At 45.4% G+C, this 18,028-nt stretch overlaps 1 protein-coding gene across 5 annotated transcripts in view; it reads left to right on the top strand.

Annotated features, from left to right (window-relative positions):
- SLC4A4 (solute carrier family 4 member 4) overlaps positions 1-18,028 on the top strand; it is a 230,640-nt gene that overhangs the window by 191,237 nt on the left and 21,375 nt on the right. For all 5 annotated transcript variants that reach the window (XM_032186495.1, XM_032186498.1, XM_032186494.1 and 2 more), the window contains exons 14-18: positions 1,729-2,000; positions 7,326-7,396; positions 12,366-12,554; positions 15,159-15,272; positions 15,886-16,047. In XM_032186495.1, coding sequence (XP_032042386.1) covers positions 1,729-2,000; positions 7,326-7,396; positions 12,366-12,554; positions 15,159-15,272; positions 15,886-16,047 — 808 coding nt within the window. The remainder of the gene's footprint in view (positions 1-1,728; positions 2,001-7,325; positions 7,397-12,365; positions 12,555-15,158; positions 15,273-15,885; positions 16,048-18,028) is intronic.

Genomic DNA, 18,028 nt, shown 5'->3' with positions numbered 1-18,028 from the left:
GCTCCCTCTGTTCCAGGACTCTTTTGCTTTCCACTCTGCAGTTTTATACCATTCAGTAGAAAATTGTCCTCGAGCCCCTCTGCCTGCCAGCATTTCTGCTGGGGATGGGGTAGGTGCTGGCTGAATCCCAGAGCACGGTACCAAACTGCTGCAAGGTTCAGTGCCCGTGGATGGATGCTGACAGAGGGCAGAGGTGTGTGAACAGCACACCGAGTCAGACCACGTCTACTTGGGTCTCTCCGACTCCTGGAAATAGTGTGTAAAGGCACACACATGGGCCATGCAAGGTTACTTTTCACTATTACTACAAGTTTGAGGGAGTCCATCTGCAGTTTGCACTTGAATATACAGTAGAAGCAGCTTGTTGCCTGTTCTGAAGGCATCCTGTTTTGCCAGGTTGCAGCTGCTCTGCCAGCTCTTTTGCCACTGAGCTAAAACCACCCTTGGTGCTAGGAGCTAAGCCATCCCTGAGGATGACACAATCCTCGGGAGGAGCTGATGCTGACCAGCGCCTTCCCTCCCAGTGCAAACAGGCCTGGAAGGGTTTTTGTCTTCAGGGCCATCTAGCAATTTCCTTCTCTCTCATGCCTTTTTGAGAGTGACTTGAAGTTGCATTTATGCTGTTATGTTTCAGAGCCGTGGGTGGTTATCTGGTGCAGCCTGCATTCCTAAGGTGTTTTGAAGTGGGCTTTTGCTCCTTCGATTTATTTATTTTTAAGGAAAGTTCAAAGGGAGAAGTGCTCAGGTTGTTGGGGGAAAGAAAGGATAAACTCCCGGGCTCTGTCTCCTCTCCACAGCTTTTCAGTACTGTCAGAGACTTTGCTCTGAGACTTTCCACAGAAACTGTCTTCCTCCCCTTCCTTTGCACACGGCGGTCTGGCAGGGCAGGGCAGAGCTACCTGGCTTCCATGGAAAAACAGCCGGCTGTTCTGGCTGGGGCTTGGCCCTGCTTCCTCCAGCTCCTTTCCCCAGAACGGTCAGTAATCTCCTTGGCCTGGTCCTACTTTCTTTGCTGTTTGATTTTCTTCGGGCTTAAAAGCCTCCCTTTGAACTTGGTGCTGTTAGGGTATGGCAGTCTCGAGCAGCAAACAAGGGGCAAACAAACTTCCCAGGAACGAATGATAGGGTTCAGCCCATCACCCCCAGCAGCCTGCCACATCCTGGCACCAAGGGCTGGTCATTTTCTGCTCTGTGGTTCTTTATGTGCTGCTGGTACTTCCCTGAGATAATGTAAGGGCATGAGACATGGAAATGCAGGCTCCTGAGCGGGAGGCTTGGCAGGAAATTGCTTTTCTAAAGGAGGTTTGTAAACTGTGGTTACATCTTCATCTGGTGGGAGGCTGTCCGAGTTCAGCTGCTCTTGGGCTGTGCAGCTGGATGTTTGGGCCTTTACTACTCTGTGTGTCTTCGCCAAGGGACGATTTGTTCTGGGAAGCCTAGGAAGAGCTTGAATTCATTGGTAACATTTAGCAGTGGAGGTGGAAGCAAGAATGATCACTTGTGCAAGCTCTTCTGCTACCTCAGCTATTAAACTGCACGAGGTACTTGTACAGAGCTGACTGGCTGAAAACAGAGCTTAGCACTTGGGAACACTTTTGTTTAGTCTAAATATGGCCAGGTCCCAGAGTCCACGCATTCTTCTTCCACTTCTCACTAGAAAGTGCAATTCTGTATGAATTTATCTAATCCTTGATATTTTCCTTTCCTGCTTCCACTGTTTTGTTGCAGAGACAATGATTTTGACTACCTGGAGTTTCGTCTCTGGATCGGCCTTTGGTCAGCCTTCCAGTGTCTCATTCTTGTTGCTACTGATGCCAGCTTCCTGGTCAAGTACTTCACACGCTTCACCGAAGAAGGCTTCTCCTCCCTTATTAGCTTCATCTTCATTTATGATGCTTTCAAGAAGATGATCAAGCTGGCAGATTATTACCCGATCAACTCAGAGTTCAAGGTGGATTATATCACCCATTTCTCTTGTGCCTGTGAACCACTGGGTCCAGGTAAGAGAATGTTTTATTGGCCCTCCAATTTGCAGACAGAACATCTCATTTGTGTTGTTTTGTGTTGTTTTTAAATTGTGCTGAGGCCCAGAGAATAATGTGGTAGATTAATCCTTTATCAGTTTTCTTCAGGTATCCCATCTTTGCTTTATTTTCAAGCTGAGGGATGTATTTCACCCTAAGTGCCAACTGGAATTTTTTTCTAGCCAACCTTTCTGGCATTCCTCATGTGAATGCTGTTAAGAGCAGAGAAGCTCTCTCTGTACCCGTGTCTCCTCACATCCTTGTGGCCATTAATTCTGAGCAGCATCCCTCTGAGAAGCATGTGAAGGGTGAGAAGTGAGGGCTAGGTCACTGCCGGGGTGCTTGGGTCACTCCTGATATCTACTGTACCATTTTGACAAGTGCAGGAGCTGGATTTATTCAGGGCGTTACCCAAACATGGGCGGTTTTGCACCTTTTGGCTGTGGATGAGTGGAAAAGCACAAACAATTCCTCATTAGAGTGGAAGGGAAATATATCCATCAGTTTAGCCTATCACTAGTGCGTGGGCCGCAAGGCAAGCATAGCCAGAATACGTATAGATCTGGCAATACAACCGGGAACAAAAGGTTACAAAACCCAAATACAAACAGAAGCATGCTGGCTGTTACTGCTAGGGAAGTTGTAACCAGTCCTAGGATTCTTCAAACAATGAGGACTGAGTAAGAAACTTGGTTTGTACTCAAAGTAAACTTCAGGTTATCTTGGCGTACCTGCCAAACAGGAAAAGCATCTGGCTGCTGCTAGCTGCCTCTTTGCAGGAGGTGTGAGGAACTGGATCCATATAAACCGTGTGCTTACATTAGTTATTAAATGCACAATCACTGCAAGCATGCAATGCTAAGTCTGATTCTGCTTCCATCTGAATGGCAGGGCACTTTCTCTCTTGGTGGCTGGATGGGTCAGCCGATTGTGTCTCTCCTGAACCATGCAATGCTGCAACAAATGTCTCAGTTTCCCAAATGAATGCCCAGGGCACAGACCCACGGCACAGGGCAAATGTAGCAGTACAGCTCCAACGTGAAGAGGAAACGGAGCATGTGGCAGAAATCCACAGTTGTTGTTTCATTTTGTAACAGATTTGTGCCCAGAAATGCAATCTTGATCCTTACCTTCTAAGCAAGTGGTGGGAGGATTAGCATGTGTTGTTTGACAACAGCACATTACCACAGCCCCTTACTGCCATCATGCTTTTTGTCTTTTTTTCCTCCTAGCCAGATGTTTGTTTCAGAGGGTAAAGATGACTTGAAATCAAGCAATTCCCAAAGCCTTGCGTGATGTGTCTGTGTAGTCAGAGCAGAGGTTTCACACAGTGGAAGTCTGGCTTCACTGGGTGCTTGTGCATGCATACTCACACATGCACCCTTACATATGTGTGCGAGGTCCCAGCTCTTAGTGCCAACCCCACCACGTCTCGCCCTGGGCAGGGCTGGGCCAGTAGTTGAGCGCAATGGGCTTAGGTCTCCTGAAACAGGAGAGTTAAGGAGGGAGCAGTGCACCCCTTGCTGGGCTTGAGGCAGTGGATGGATCCCGCTGGCTGCATCATCTGGGACTTTATCAGGAGGGTGGAAGTAGTCTCATCTTCAAATGTTTCTTCCTTAATTTTTCAAGTAACACCGAATAAACCTTGAATAGGAAGAGTGAGCGAGTAATACTGGCCATACAGACAGCAATCTGTACATGTAGCCCTCCAGGCCATCTCTCCAGACACACCAACCACTCCTGCATAGACCTGTGCGTGTCTGTGGCACCTCAGGCATGAAGGCTTTAGCAGTATGAGTAATGTCTGAGTTTCAAAGGCTGCCAAAGTTGAGGGAGCAGATTGGAAACAACAAACTGTCTTGGAACAGAGCAGCAAACAGTGATCCCATATTTAAACTCAATCTAAAACAAGCTGGAAGAAGTCTTGTGCAAGTTGCTGGGGTTAAGGTATTCACAGAGCTAGTGACAGTAGATGGGCCCTTCTGCTGTTCTTATCCCTCGGCTGGGGACAGTTCAGCACCTTTCGTAGGACTGAAATACACTGATGCACGCCTATCTGTATAGCCATGTCTGTGCATAAACCCAGACAGCATCCATAAGCAAAAGACAGCACAAATTTAATTCCTTCTCCTTATGAAAAGGCAGCTTTCCACATCAGCTGCTCATCATCACAGTTACAGAGGAAGTTCTCTCTCCTGCCACGCAACAGGTATCAGCAGCAAAGTCGCAGACAACAGCCAGGAAACAACCCAAGCTAAATGCTTTCAAAAAGGGTTCCACAGCTTCTCTTGGCTTGTTCTTTTTTGAAGCTAATGTGTTGCTCTGTCTCCATACCTATAGACATGCAACAGGAGTCAGCCCATAACATTTCATACAAAAAATGGAAGTGGCCTCATTCTCCATGTCGTGCATTTCGTAATGTAGAAGCAGAATATCGTTAGTTTTCCAGGGTATTTCTACCTGCTCTGCATGGTGTTGGTGGCCACGCAAGGCTCAGGGAAATGGTGAATTGTGCCCCAGCAGCTGTGTGTGTTGTTTATCCTTTGGCTCTGAGGTGAATTCATTGAGGAGGATGCACAGCGTAAGCAAGGAGTTCTGAATGTAATCCGAGGAGAGCTCCAATCCCAGCTGTATCGTGAACATCTTCAAAACAAAGCTCAAGACTGAAAAGGCTGGTTGCAGGTTTTGCAAGCAGGTATCAGAAGCCCATTAGGACATCGATTAAAGTTTTTGAGAATATTTACTTGAAAGTTTGCAGGCTTTCTCTCATATATCAGGAAAAGGAATAAAAAGGCAAATGGCAGATTAGCAGAAGGGCATGGCCCATTCTAGGAAATGATGTGTAATGTGGTAGCAGGCGATTGCTTTCCAGTGTTCCTCCTATAATGCAGATAACGTACATTGCTGCTGGAGGTGTTATTAGCTGTGGCTGATAAGCTGTCAGAGGTTGTGCTGGGGACAAGGGGAGATTTTCTGTGTGCTTTTTTTTTTTTTTTTTTTTTTCCCTCCTCAAAGTAAGTGCAGGTAAAGCTGTATTGCCTTTGTCACACTACAGCTGGCTGTTCTCTCATACTCTGATTCAGGCTTTTTACAGTTGTCTTTAATCTCTGTCACTGAGATCTGGCACCAGAGGCTTCACATCAGTGCCCAGCCTGCATTGCTCAGCTTCTGCACTGTGCTCTGCGTGCGCTCCCGCTCACAGAGGCCTGAGGAGGCTGCAGAGCCGCATCTCACCAGCCCCATCACGCCTTCTGGGGCAGGCAGTTGCTTCTCAGCCCACTTGGGCAGGCCACCAGCTTGTGCATGCTGCCACTGCTCGTATGGATGCTGTTGCTTTGGTGTTTCTATGGACACGTTCTGGTTTTCTTGGTTTATCTGGCAGGGTGCTAACTCACTGGGAGTGTTTGGGTCCCTCAGGGTAGCTCCATCACAGAGTTTGCATGTCATGCCACTGCCCATGTTTTGGAGAAGGTGAGGAATTTTTTTTCATTTAGGGCCAAATGGCCATTAGTTCAGGCGTGTAGGAGGACATCGCACAGGACCTTAAAGTAATGCCTTTGAAATCACTGATGGGATTTTTGTGTGCTCTGGAAATAATTAAACAGTGTGCCATGCAGGGGCTTCCCTTTGATCCCTGTACCTCCAGTCTGTGTCTTTGAGCAAACATTCACTGTTTTATAATGTGGGTGGAGAAGTTTAAACACAGAAACACACTCCATCCACTTTCAGGAACATTATCATCCACATAGCAACTAGTCAGAGCTGGAGTTAAAAGGACAGCTGCAGAAAGTTTCTCTGTGTACCAGCGGAGAAATCAGAAGCAGCAAAAGTAGCCCTTTGCACTCTTGGTGCATTCTGGGGAGGAAAAAAAAAAAAAGAAAGAGAAGAGAGATTTTTAGATTTTGCTGACACTGTGCGTTCCTGTGATATCACACAGGAGTGGAGCAGGCAGCGAGGCAGGGAGGCCCTCTGAGGCTGGAGAATCCGGCAAAACATAAAGGCTGTGTGCTTGTTGCAGGTTTTCTGGTACTGGTGTGACAGTGCTGCCACTCTTGTTGAACTCACCATGCTGCACCTGTCTGCTCAGAGTGGAAAACTTTTCCATACAAAAGGTTTTTTACCTGATCGGTCATGCCTCTGGAGAGAGTTTTCATGTGACAAGATGCCAGAAAAAGAACACAAAACACTGCATTAACCATCTCTTCTCAGACTTGATGTCTCCAGAAAAGGCTTGCAGCATTTTACAGGCTCAGCTCCATCCTCGTAGCGTGGCTTATGGTTTGGCACAATTCTTACACCCAACTGGTGTCCTCAGGGTTAGAGAGTCCCCTGGCCACTCAGCATTTCTCTACCAGGCCTTTCTAAATAGATCGGTGCTGTTGCAGGGAAGATGTCAGCACCAAAATCTGCAGTTCTGCTTCCAGGTATAGCAAACTGATGTCTTGACGAGAATCATGAGATGTTACAAGGGTCTGGGAGGCTGCCTACATTTAATGTTGTTGTGCTAGTTATCTAGACCCCATTATGATTTCAGTAGTGTCAAAGATGCGCACACTTACACTTTCTCCAGCTAAACAGATGTGCCCTATACAGTATTTAAACAGAACTTTAATATTGCTACCAGACATAGAAATACTTGCAAAATTTAAATAAAATGGGACGGACATAATTGACGAGTCTATTTTCAGGCAAGATTGCATTTCTAACTGAGTTTTTAAATATAGCTTATTTCTAATCCTATGAATACAAAAGGAAAACATGCAACTATGTCACCGTGTGTCTCCCCTTTTTAGCAAAATAAATGATCTCTATCATGCTAATTACAAAAACTCTTATCTATTTTTTAAAGTCAAAAAGTGGGATTGTGCCACATTCTGCAACGCATTTTGCTTTTCTTGACATTTTGAGGACGTATATGATCTTAAATTAATAGCTATGAGAGTTCTGTATTCATTTTAATCCAGAAATCATTGTGTAAATACTGCAAGAACACAAAATAGTAGGTTGTCTTTCTATTTTTGTTATTTACAATGAATTAAAAAAACCAACACCATCCCAGTTAGTTTAGATTTGAATTGTCTCCCTTACTCTTTTTCCATTTTTGAAGACTTATGACCATTGCTCTTGAGTCACTCCAAAAAAACACTTTTGACTCTTTACTTGAGAAAAGAGATTGCAAATACTCTCTGCTGCTGCTTTACCAAGATGGAATTAAGAATGATTTAAGAGCTTAAATTTGCTTTCTTTCTAGGCCGTTTTGACACCACGCTCTCAATATTCTTTTTCTGTTCTCTCTTTCAGATAATAGCTCGTTATTTAATGGGACAACTGTGCCGTCAGCTGATGGGCTGCCCTATTCCTCTGTCGAGATGGTAAGTGAGGCTTCTAGGAAGGCAGGCTTTGAAAACATCAGCGTGGTGTTTGGTGACTGGGGAAGAAGTGGGAGCTGGCATCCCTCCATCGCTCATGCTTTCACTCCGCAAAGTGACAGTGTTTAAGCAGCAGGCCAGCCACAACAGCAAGAGAGGAAATTCTTACTAATTTTTATTTTTTTTTAATGTTAAATAGAATCAACTGGCAGTCCCAAAATTGGGAAAAATTAATAGGTATTTATTCTGGTAGTGCTGTTCCAACCTTCCTTTGGGAACATGTCCTCCTGTAACCTGGCAGTTTGTGGCCATGACCTTCCAGAGTGTTGACGTAAGAAAAGCTTGCACAGTTGAAACTGAGGGCAGCTTCCAACCCTGCTCTCCTCACTGAGCTGTGGTATGACAGAGCAAGCACTTTACAGCTTGGTTTTATTTCAGCTGTTCCTTCCAGTGGCATTGATTGAAAGTGCAGTTCATGGGCTTCTTTGTAGTTCGCCAGGAAATCTGCTGCCTGTTTTCACAATATATTTCTCTTTCCGACTTTTGTATTTCACTTTTTTGTCCTAAAATACACCTTTGCAAGGACAGGGACTACAGTCTTGGAAGTCTGTGAGGAAGTGTTTCTGCTGGGCCAAAGAGATCAGTAACTGATCACATGAAGAAAATCCTTACACTGACACACACACCCCTTTGCCTGTGACACTACGAAAATGTTACACTGCACTTTATCCTCCAAAGATTACTTGTAGTACCACATACAGAACACTACGTGTGCAATTTGACAGCAGTAATGACTTGTGTATGGCGGCCTCTGTCTTGCGATGGAGCTGTGTGTGTTAGCAGGAAGCACGTGGATGTCCATGCGGATTAGTAGGATCCTCGTGTGCAAACCTCATTGTGTCCAGAGCTGTAAGACACCAGTGGTACCAGCCCTTTGTTTGGAAGGTCCTGTTTCTATCCTGGTCTTTGATTTTCTGTGGCTAGAGCTGGCTTTTCCAGATTTCCCTCACATGGTGAGCTTTGGATGATGAAAAAGAAACAGATCTTGATAGGTTCAGAAGCTTCTGTGTTTCATGCACAGGAAGTTGAGAGACAGAGTAGCAACCTTCCACTGAAGAATACAGATCCTACTTGCCTGTATTTCTCTTAATGTGGTGGCCACTCTTGTGTGGCATCAGGTAGCCCAGCAGAAAGGGAAGGGTTTCTGGGCTTGGCATGCTGTGCAGGACCACTTCAGGCACTAGAAGTTAGACATAAACCTGAAGGAAAGGGCATCCCCCAAGGCCCCTGAAGGGTCGGCAGCAGCATGAAGAAATAGAAGTGAGGTCTCCTGATGCTGCACCTGATGTGCCCTTTACTGCTCCTTGCCATCTTCCCAGCCCCACCTCTGTCAGCTTGCTGTGGTGCTGAGCATCTGAGTTCACTGCTTCTGGAAGGGCTGAAAGTGAGGGACTAATTGTTCAGCTGCCCGTCACACAAAATAATGCTTGGGGAAGTGATGAGCAGCCCCAAGCTCTCATACAATGCCAGCCGTCAGGACGCCTAAATCCACCTGTCAAGAGGAGAGTGCCAGTTGCCACTTCTGTTTCATTAACGAGAACGACTCTTCTCATTATTTGTGGATTTAGCATTTGATTGACAGTCTCGGGAGAGAAGAGGCACGCATTAGAGGAAGGCAAAGAACCAAACTCAGGCCGGGAGACAAGAAAAAAAAAACAAAAAGTTGTGTTTCCCAACTGTCCTTTGTCGGAACAGTAATTTTGACATCTCGGCCCTCCTTCCCCAAAACCCCATTTTGTGACACCCTTCCTGCCACCCGGTAGGGCTGGAGGCAGCTCCTGTCAGACCCGATTGTATCTCTGGCTGATTTTGCAAAGAGCCGGGGGGCCCCGCTGCCCCTGGAGGAACTGAACTCTCCTGCTTTAGCCCTGGTCCCTGCTGGGGAACCGAGCCCCCGGCACAGAGCTTGGCTGTTTCCTTGCCTGTGGCAGAGCAAGCTGGGAGCCAGCACTAATTTTTTGTAGTTTCAAAGCAAAATGAATGTCCAGGGACAAGAGACGAGGGTGTTGTGAGCAGGAAGAGCAGCCCTGCTACAAACCCTGACAGATAGCTGGCCAGGGAGGTGAACGTGCTGTGACGAAGCAGGATCACTTTGGGGGGGTCTCCTATAGCTGGCAGCTCCCTCGTGTAGGAAGTGCCCCAAATCCTTGTCCCAGCCTGAAAGCTGCAGCAGGAGAACTCGCTAAATAACCTATCCTGGTGCTCAGAGCAAAGACAACCCAAGCAGTCCTGGAGTTTTCCAGCTATTTTCAATCTGCTGGTTGGCCCTGTGTTTGTGTGCTGCCTTTTGTACGCCTGTCAGTCTCAAATAAGCCACCAGCCAAATGTTTGGGTGGTGGTGAGCACTTCCAGGAGGGGCCACCGATTCATTTAGGCAGTAGGGTTGTGGGAAAAGGGATGTCCTCTTGTTTCTGCTCTTTGGTATCCCACACAGCAATCTTAAGTACTGAACGCTCTTTGGGTTTTATTTCTGTAGCTCTAAAAATGCAACTGCTGGTGGTTTAACTCTGTGGGAGGTACGCATGCAAATGCACAGTGCACAAAGTTTGCTCCTAAATACAGTTTTTTTCTGATGTCTGCTCTCCCCTCTGCTGCAGCCCTGAAGCCAACAGTTAGGGCAGACCTGCAGAAACCCTATTGATGAGGGACAATTTGGTGCTGCTGAGAGACGCAATGCTGAGAGAGCAAATGTGTTGGCATCGTGTCAGAACAAGAACATGGCTGGGTTTTTTGTTTGTTTGTTTTGTTTTGTTTTTCCTCACTGCTATTACTGTCAGCACAATCATGCCTCAGTTCAGCTAGAGCTCTTTGGAGTCACAAAACTTGCGGAAACTGAAGTTTATCGCGTGCAGCTTCTGACCACTTGCTAACCATCCAGTGTTTGGAGGCGTATGGGAGGTACTTTACGATATACCCACATGAACAAGATACTAATAGATATGAAATGAGGCCATGAAGCTTTAGTCTTCAGTGAGTACCTTCAGTATTTTCAAGATTTCTAATGTAACTTTGCTTAACTTACTTGTTGAAAATTTCCCTTATAAGCAACAACATATTTTATATCCTACAGTTTTGCCTGAAGAACGTGCTTTTTCTGGTAAATTGCATGTTAGTCTGAATTATTCTGTGCCCATATTTGCAGTAAGTTTTCTACAGCTGAAGTATCTGGAGTAAAATAGGCTTTTCTCTCTCTGTTATTTATTCACTTAGAGTTTTTGTTAAAAATCCGCTATCTCTAATTTTACGGTTCCTGGGACTATGATTTCCTTCATTTGGGTTTTCATACAGAAACAGAGGAGTAGAGACAATGTGATTCCAAAACTCCCCAGACTGGCAGAAGTTTATAGGTACCTAAAATTACTTGGAACTTTTCTTGGTATTAACACACATGCTGTGAATTCCCAGTCTCCCCCATGACGGTGCTCTCTGGGTGCACTCGGAATAACCTCGCGAGCTCACTGCTTTGTGCACATTTATAGCCTTGGCCTCTTGTGCATTTGTATTTGTTCTGTCCTCGTGGCTCTGCTGATGTTATTATGAATTATACAGGCTCAGGCTCTGACACTTCCTCAGGCTCTGCTCACCTCAAGCATTAGGAAACAGATGATCATCTAACATGTCCTGTGCGGCTCTGGATTCCACAATGGCATTTTAAATACAAATAGTGCCTCCCTATCTGGCAACTGCAATCAGTCATCTTTAGTAACAAAGTAGTCAAATCAGGATGGAAGCTATTAAAGGAAATTTGAATGTGGGATCTTATTTGCTAGTACTGTAAGGAGGAGACCCTCAGCTCTTGCTGAAATGAACTGAAATGATTGTATTTGTGTACGCTGCATTGAACCCCAGCAGGTGAGCTGGTGCTGTAGGACATTTTTGCAGTTTTGAGCACATTTTACCAGCTTGGCAGAGACCTGCTCTGCCACTGCTCTACTTTAGTAATTCTTCTGCCCTGCTCAGGGATATTTACAGCATGGGCTGTATCCGGAGTACTTTGCAGGTGTATAGCAGAGAGTGAGGTTGGACATCAGCATCTTCCTGGCTGCTTTTCTGTAAACACAGGGGATTTGTTTTGCCTCCCCAAATTTGCAACCTATCAGCACAAGCTGGATTCAAGGAAACAAAAGCAAGCAAAACTTAGTTTTGTTTGCTCAGCCTTCACTACCATAGTGCCTGTCTTTTAGCCCAGGACAATTGGCACAGCTTGGTGGAGGTGCTTGGAGGAGCATCACCTAACTGCAGCGGCACGATGCTGGTTATGCAGAAGTCTCTTGCTGCTTGTTTCTGTTAGGCAAGGAGAGCGATTTTCTGCTGTGGAAACTGTGCTCGTCTTCATCCAAGAGAAGCACATTTGTTTTTTGTGTTGCTTGTACTGAATGAGTGATGAAGAGTGGATGTAGAGTTTGTCACAGGCTTCTGCATGATGTTTCTGACATGGCACTTCCCCTCCAGAAAACCTAGAATTGTTCAGCAGACCACAGCTGAGGCAGACTTGGAATGGGGAGAGTGTCTCAAATACTTCTCTGAAGCTGGCAGTGTTTGGGTTTGATTGTCGGCCCAGACAGCGAGCACCTTGCAGTTGGAAGTATGATGTGGAAAGGTGCTTCATGCACAAAATTGCTATGGGAAGAGATTCAACAGAGACCTCAGCTTTCTCCTTTCATTTATTGACTATTCAAAAGATCTTCTTTCCAAGTTTGAAGGTGTAACCCCTGAGTTTGAAAGTTACCACCATCCTCTGTCTGGGTTAAAATCCATTCTGCCTGCCCAAAAGCACAGGGATTTTTAGCTTCTGTTCCATGCCTCCATTTTCTTCATAGTATTTTTCCTGATGGTCGTCTCTGTTCCCGTCATAGTGTGGGCGGTGTCTACGTGAATGTGGCATCATGGAAATGTTCTTTTTTTTCTGCAGTACAACACCACCATTGACTGGTCGTCTCTGACAAAGAAGGAGTGCTTGAAATATGGAGGACACCTTGTGGGCAACAGCTGTGATTATGTCCCTGACATCACCCTCATGTCTTTCATCCTCTTTTTTGGCACTTACACCTGCTCCATGGCCCTGAAGAAATTCAAGACCAGTCGCTATTTTCCAACCACTGTAAGTCTCTCCTTTCGCCCTAACAGTCTGTTTCTTTACTCTTTCAGAGTGCAAAGTTAAGCCTTCCTCTTGGTATAGTTGTCACACAGAGGGGCAAAAGCTCTGCAGGGAAGCCAGACTGCATTTGATGCAATAAAAACATAGTACTGGTTAACCAAGGTATAGCCTGGGTTTGCTTAGCTTTCACTCTCTGTGTTTCTGGAGGACACAGGTAAGTCAGCAGAAGAGCCAAAAGGAGCAGTAATCTGTCATTGAGATGTGACAGTGATTTTAAAGGTACTGAAGACAACAATTCCAAGCAAAGATATGCAATAACGTAGCTTATCGGTCTTAAGAGTATTCCAGGCCTATATAGTTTCAGCTAGCTATTTTCAGAGCCAGATAGAAAGCTTAATTTATGTACTGACTCTGGGGCAGGTTGGATGGACATTTTACAGAAATCAAGTGTGCTATAGGGATGATTAATCAATGTCAGAAGTTTCCCTGTTTATAGCCTAAGTGGAGTGTTTGGGGAGGACAAAAGAAGCCCTTTGCTTTGTCCCTGCAAAGTGGGTAAGCTAGTGGCCTGTATAGCATAGAAGAGATGCATCTTTCATGTTACCAGGTAGCATTTCAAGCACTCAAAACTGTAAAACTTGCCTACAGTCCATGTCTGGCATACCTTTTGTGGTAGGGACTTGAAGCAGGAATTCCATTTCCTTTAAGATCAGATGCAAAATAGGGATGTCCCTGGTAACCTTTGCATTGATTTAAACAAGATTTCACTCAGACTTAGAGCCAACTTGTATGCATCTCTCAAGTGCATCTGCTTATTCTGTCTTTGTCATGACAACTGTTCAATGTTCAAAGGCAGGGGAAAAAAAAAAAAAAAAAAGGCCTTTCAGCTGTAAGGGGTTCATTTGAAACACACTGGACAAGTATCTCTGCCCTCCCCAAGATTCAGCCTTTGCCAGTTTCATCAGTTTGCATCTGAAAGAAGAAATGCACGTGAGCTTCTGTTTTTGTAACAAAAAGCCGTGTTTGTGTAAGACTTGTCCCCCATTTTTGGCATTCTGACAGAATGGGATTTATCCTGCAAGGATTTTTATTTACTGTTTTGCTGTGTTACAATCGAACCTCTATTATTTTTAATAAAAAGGAAGTGAATTCCATCTATCCTGGTATGCCACTCAATGTATCTGTAACTATGTGAACCTGGGAAGCCTGGAAGGAACAAATCTTTAAAGATCCCACATAGTTCCAGACAAGCACAGTGGGGCCTGTCTGGTTTAGCTTCAGAGCCCAACTGGTGGCAGCTTTATTGCATCGACTTGGGTAAAGTCGCACTCCTCAGAGTATGTAGAGGATTTAACCAAGAAACGGAGTTTCTCATCCTGTCTGTTTGGGTTGACTTATTACTTGAACAGAAAACAATGCCATTTCAAACTCTGCCATTTGCATGAAATTTGGGTCTTCCATTTTCTTCCATTCCCCCCCTCCCCTGTTTTATTTTTTTGTTTGTTTGTTTGTTTGTTTTTTTCTTAAATGTATATTGCAAAATCAATCCCATTAAAAGAATGGTATCTGGGCAGAACATATGTTTTTGTGAAAGGCACATACCTTAAGATTTCTGAGATGACATGAGAAGCTCAACTTGTATCAAAATGCAGTCTCTGTCCCTGCAGAGAAAAAACATGAATATGAGAATCCTAAAGAATCAGATCAGAAGGCAAACAGGAGGAGACAATATTAAATAATGTGTGAAAATGTCACTATTTTTTTAGGCTCATTTGTAAATACTCAATATCTGTTAATGTTGGAAGCTGACCTGGAAGTCTTTCAGTAATCAGTACGACCAGAATGAGAACATATGCAATTATTTAAAAAAGAAACAAGCCATCTCAGAATTCTTCCCAAGCCATTCAATGGTTCTCAACCATTTCTTTGGCAGCTTGGCTTACCATAGCTATCAGTGGGCTGTCCTGGCCCCCCAAACACTCCGAGCCTCCCGTGTCCCTGCATGGTCCCCATGTGCCTTAGCCTCAGGCTGGTGCTTGGCACTGACAGTCGGAGAGCAAAGCATGTGGTAGTGGCGGACTTGCTCTGCTCCCAGGCATGCTCAGCACCTTGTCAGGAGAGGAACTGGGAGTCTTGAGTGAACTCTTCCCTCCCTTGCTTTTTCTATGCGCATTTCATCTTGCACAGGAAGTTACTTATTAAAGAAAGGACCTCTTTTTCTTGATAGACTTGCATTGCAAGCTTTTCAGACTCCTAGGCCTCCATCCTGGTGGTTGTTGGCTGCCGTTGAAAGCAGTATCAGTAAGACTGTTCTGAAGAATTCATGTGGGAGTTTCTTACAAAAGCAGTTTTCTTTTTCCTTGGGCTTGTTTTCATAATTCCATTTAGGCTTAATTGTTTGGCCTTCAGACAACACAACGAAGTACCAAGGCACATTTGGGGAAAATGGAGTAAGACATTACAATGTGCACCTTTGTTTCTACATAAAAAGAAATAATTAGTTTGTATTGCCACCAAATGCACACTTGGAGTATCACACAGAATCTAAGGCAGGGATAAAGTGGTGCCTCATAGTGCTGACTATTACGATATCAACTTCTGTTTCAGGCCAGGAAGCTCATCAGTGACTTTGCCATTATCTTATCCATTCTGATTTTCTGTGGAATAGATGCCCTGGTAGGTGTGGACACACCAAAACTAATCGTGCCAAGTGAATTCAAGGTATGTAATTGTCAGCTCATTTTGTGGACTTTGGGATAGCTTCCCTTTTCCACCCATCTGCCCTGACTAAAATGCCCTCAAAACGAGACAGCAGTCAGCTCGCTGGAAAGGACCATTTCACTCAGCTGCTACCCCTTCTAATTGCTTTAGTTAGCTGATTTATCTCCTAAATCCTGCCTCCATACTTTGAACATAGGCCCAGCTTTTCCTACCTCCTTCGGGCTGGTGTAAGTTCTTGCATCCAGGACTTGTGTGCGCTGGGTTATGTGCTCAGTCACCCCAGGGACATTCCCTCATTCAGCTCCTTGGAGGCATTTTGGAGAAGCTGCTCAAGGGTGCTTGCTGGCATGTTCCTCGTAGCCCCCCTTGTAACCTTGCTGCTAATCAGCTTGCAAAAGCTGGGCCTCCGTAATCAATGCTTAATTATTAAGGACTTTTTGTTGCTGTTTCTGGGAAGGATTAAATTATCACAAACCTCAAGTGTCTCTCTGTAGCCTTTTAATGGAAGGAAGATTTTTGGAAGTTTTTCAAAGTGTAAAGACATTTATACTATGATAATGTCACTCATATATTGCAACTCTAACACAAGCTTTCCTTTCCTTCCCCTTAAAAGCCCACCAGTCCCGAGAGGGGTTGGTTTATCCCACCTTTTGGAGGGAACCCATGGTGGGTGTACCTGGCAGCAGCCATCCCTGCACTGCTGGTGACTATCCTCATCTTCATGGACCAGCAAATTACAGCTGTCATCGTCAACAGGAAGGAACACAAGCTCAAGGTGGGTGTGCTTGGTGTCTTGCATGTGTGTGAAGAGCTGTCCTGTGCTGCTTCTGTGCTAGAAATGGAGGAGGGCCTGCGGCAGGGCTGCATATACAGCATGGCTCAGCACGGACAGGAAAAAGAAGGGAGCCATGGTATATCCACAAGGTCAGGATCTCACTCGGAAGAAAACCTAATGAGGGAGGATGGGGCAGCACAAGCTGTAACCGTAAAAGGTAGAAAGAGCTGGGCGTGTGGGTTTTTCTGCTGTGCTGGGTAATGCCTTGAACCCTGACACCAGAGAGTTTGAAGTTCAGTGTGGATGCCTGACACCCTTCTAATGATTGACTAATGGTACCCTTGAGTGTCCTCTGATGTCACTGTCTCGGGAGGGAAAGAGTGAAAGTTAACTGTGGAATAAACGAGCATGCGTGGATCTGCAGAGAACGTTCAGTGTAGGAGCTCAGGCTTGCTGCTGGGAGAGCCTGCGTGCTTGAAAGGTCCTCTGCTCCAGCCCGAGCTGTGACCTGATTTTTCTGTGGACTGCATCCGAGCCAAAATCTTCCTCACCTAATCAAAACGGGCAAAGATTTTCCAGATCTGATAAGCCCCTGTTAGTGTGCTAATCGTAAGGCCAGTGGGTGTTCCCAGAAATAGAATCATCAAACTGGCAGAACAAAGCTCTTTGTGTCACAGCCAACCCATACGTGAGGCTGTCAGCTGCTCCAAAGGGGGGTCTTGGTGTGCTGGGTGATGGCAGAAACCCACCTCTGGTGGGTACGGCTAGAGACGGCCCAAGTACAGCAGCCGTGGTGGCTTTGTGGTGTGGTAAAATACAAGAAATAAGCTGAAGAGATCTCAGATGTACCAAAGGTATAGCTACAGTTGGATGTTATTGAAAGAGAAGCTTTATATCCGCTGACATAGAACAGCCTAGGATGTAGTAATGTTTTTAAAATAAACGTTCCAGACCAGCGCTATGCAGGTTTTCATGCCTGTAGGGTTTTTCCTTTCCCTGCCTGGTCAGTTCTATTGAAAAATATTAAATTCCTGTAAAAGAAGACTCTCCCTTCCTGCTAACAGCACACGTTTCAAGTGGTCTAACCTATGAGAGCAAAGACTCGCTCAAAACATGGCTAATGCTGGGTCATTGTTTAGCTAGCCAGCTCATCAGTCATACTGAGAGCTGTTGGAAGTGTAGCTCTCCTGTGAGTCGAGCTCTTACTTGAAAAAGAGGAGGATGTTGCAGTTCGAATGGTTGCTTGTGGGCATTAGACAATCAACGTGATTTAAGACTGACCTGGGGGACAGAGAGGGCACGGGGAAGGTTTGTTGTGCAGTGATGATTGCTGGCTGACCGCTTTCTTGCAGGGCTGGATTGAAATGACCCCCAGAACATCCCTTCTTGCCATCTGGAGCTGGGCAGATAAAATTAAGAGTGTGCCCACATCTTCCTCAGGGGGAGGCTAATCTTTACCCTGCCCTTGAAGCACACCATTAGGTGTAGGTGATTACGGAGGCAAGGTACAGCGCAGATGTCTGCAAGCCTGTCAGACAGGGCTGTCAGCATACACTTGCTTTCTGCAGGTGTCTGATTTCCTCACCTGTATGTTTCCTGGACACGGCCTCAGTTTTAGGTACACTTGAGCCCTCACGATACGGCCTTCTGCTGCTACACAGGTGTAACCGTATCCACTCCAGGTATAGAAAAGCTGGGGAAGGCAACAAAAGGCTGAAACCCAGGGGTAATCCTTTCCTGTGCAGAGGGCATGCAGCCTTCTGACCAACGTGTCCTCCTCCCCTCGGCCTTGCAGTTTCAAGGTGCACCTTCCCTGTCTCTGCTTCAGCTTGTAGGTGCTGAACACGGTTATGCTATCAGCACTGGGTGTACTTTTTTAGTAGCAAAGTATAAACATTCCCACAAGGTACTGTTTAAAATAAAAAATTGTTTCCTGCTTCCTTTGTTAGGGTTGTGAGAATATGCTTTTGTTTAAATGGGG

Source organism: Aythya fuligula, chromosome 4, assembly GCF_009819795.1.
Source record: "Aythya fuligula isolate bAytFul2 chromosome 4, bAytFul2.pri, whole genome shotgun sequence".
In the NCBI taxonomy this organism is placed as follows: domain Eukaryota; kingdom Metazoa; phylum Chordata; class Aves; order Anseriformes; family Anatidae; genus Aythya; species Aythya fuligula.
This window is presented reverse-complemented; position numbering and strand designations above follow the sequence as displayed.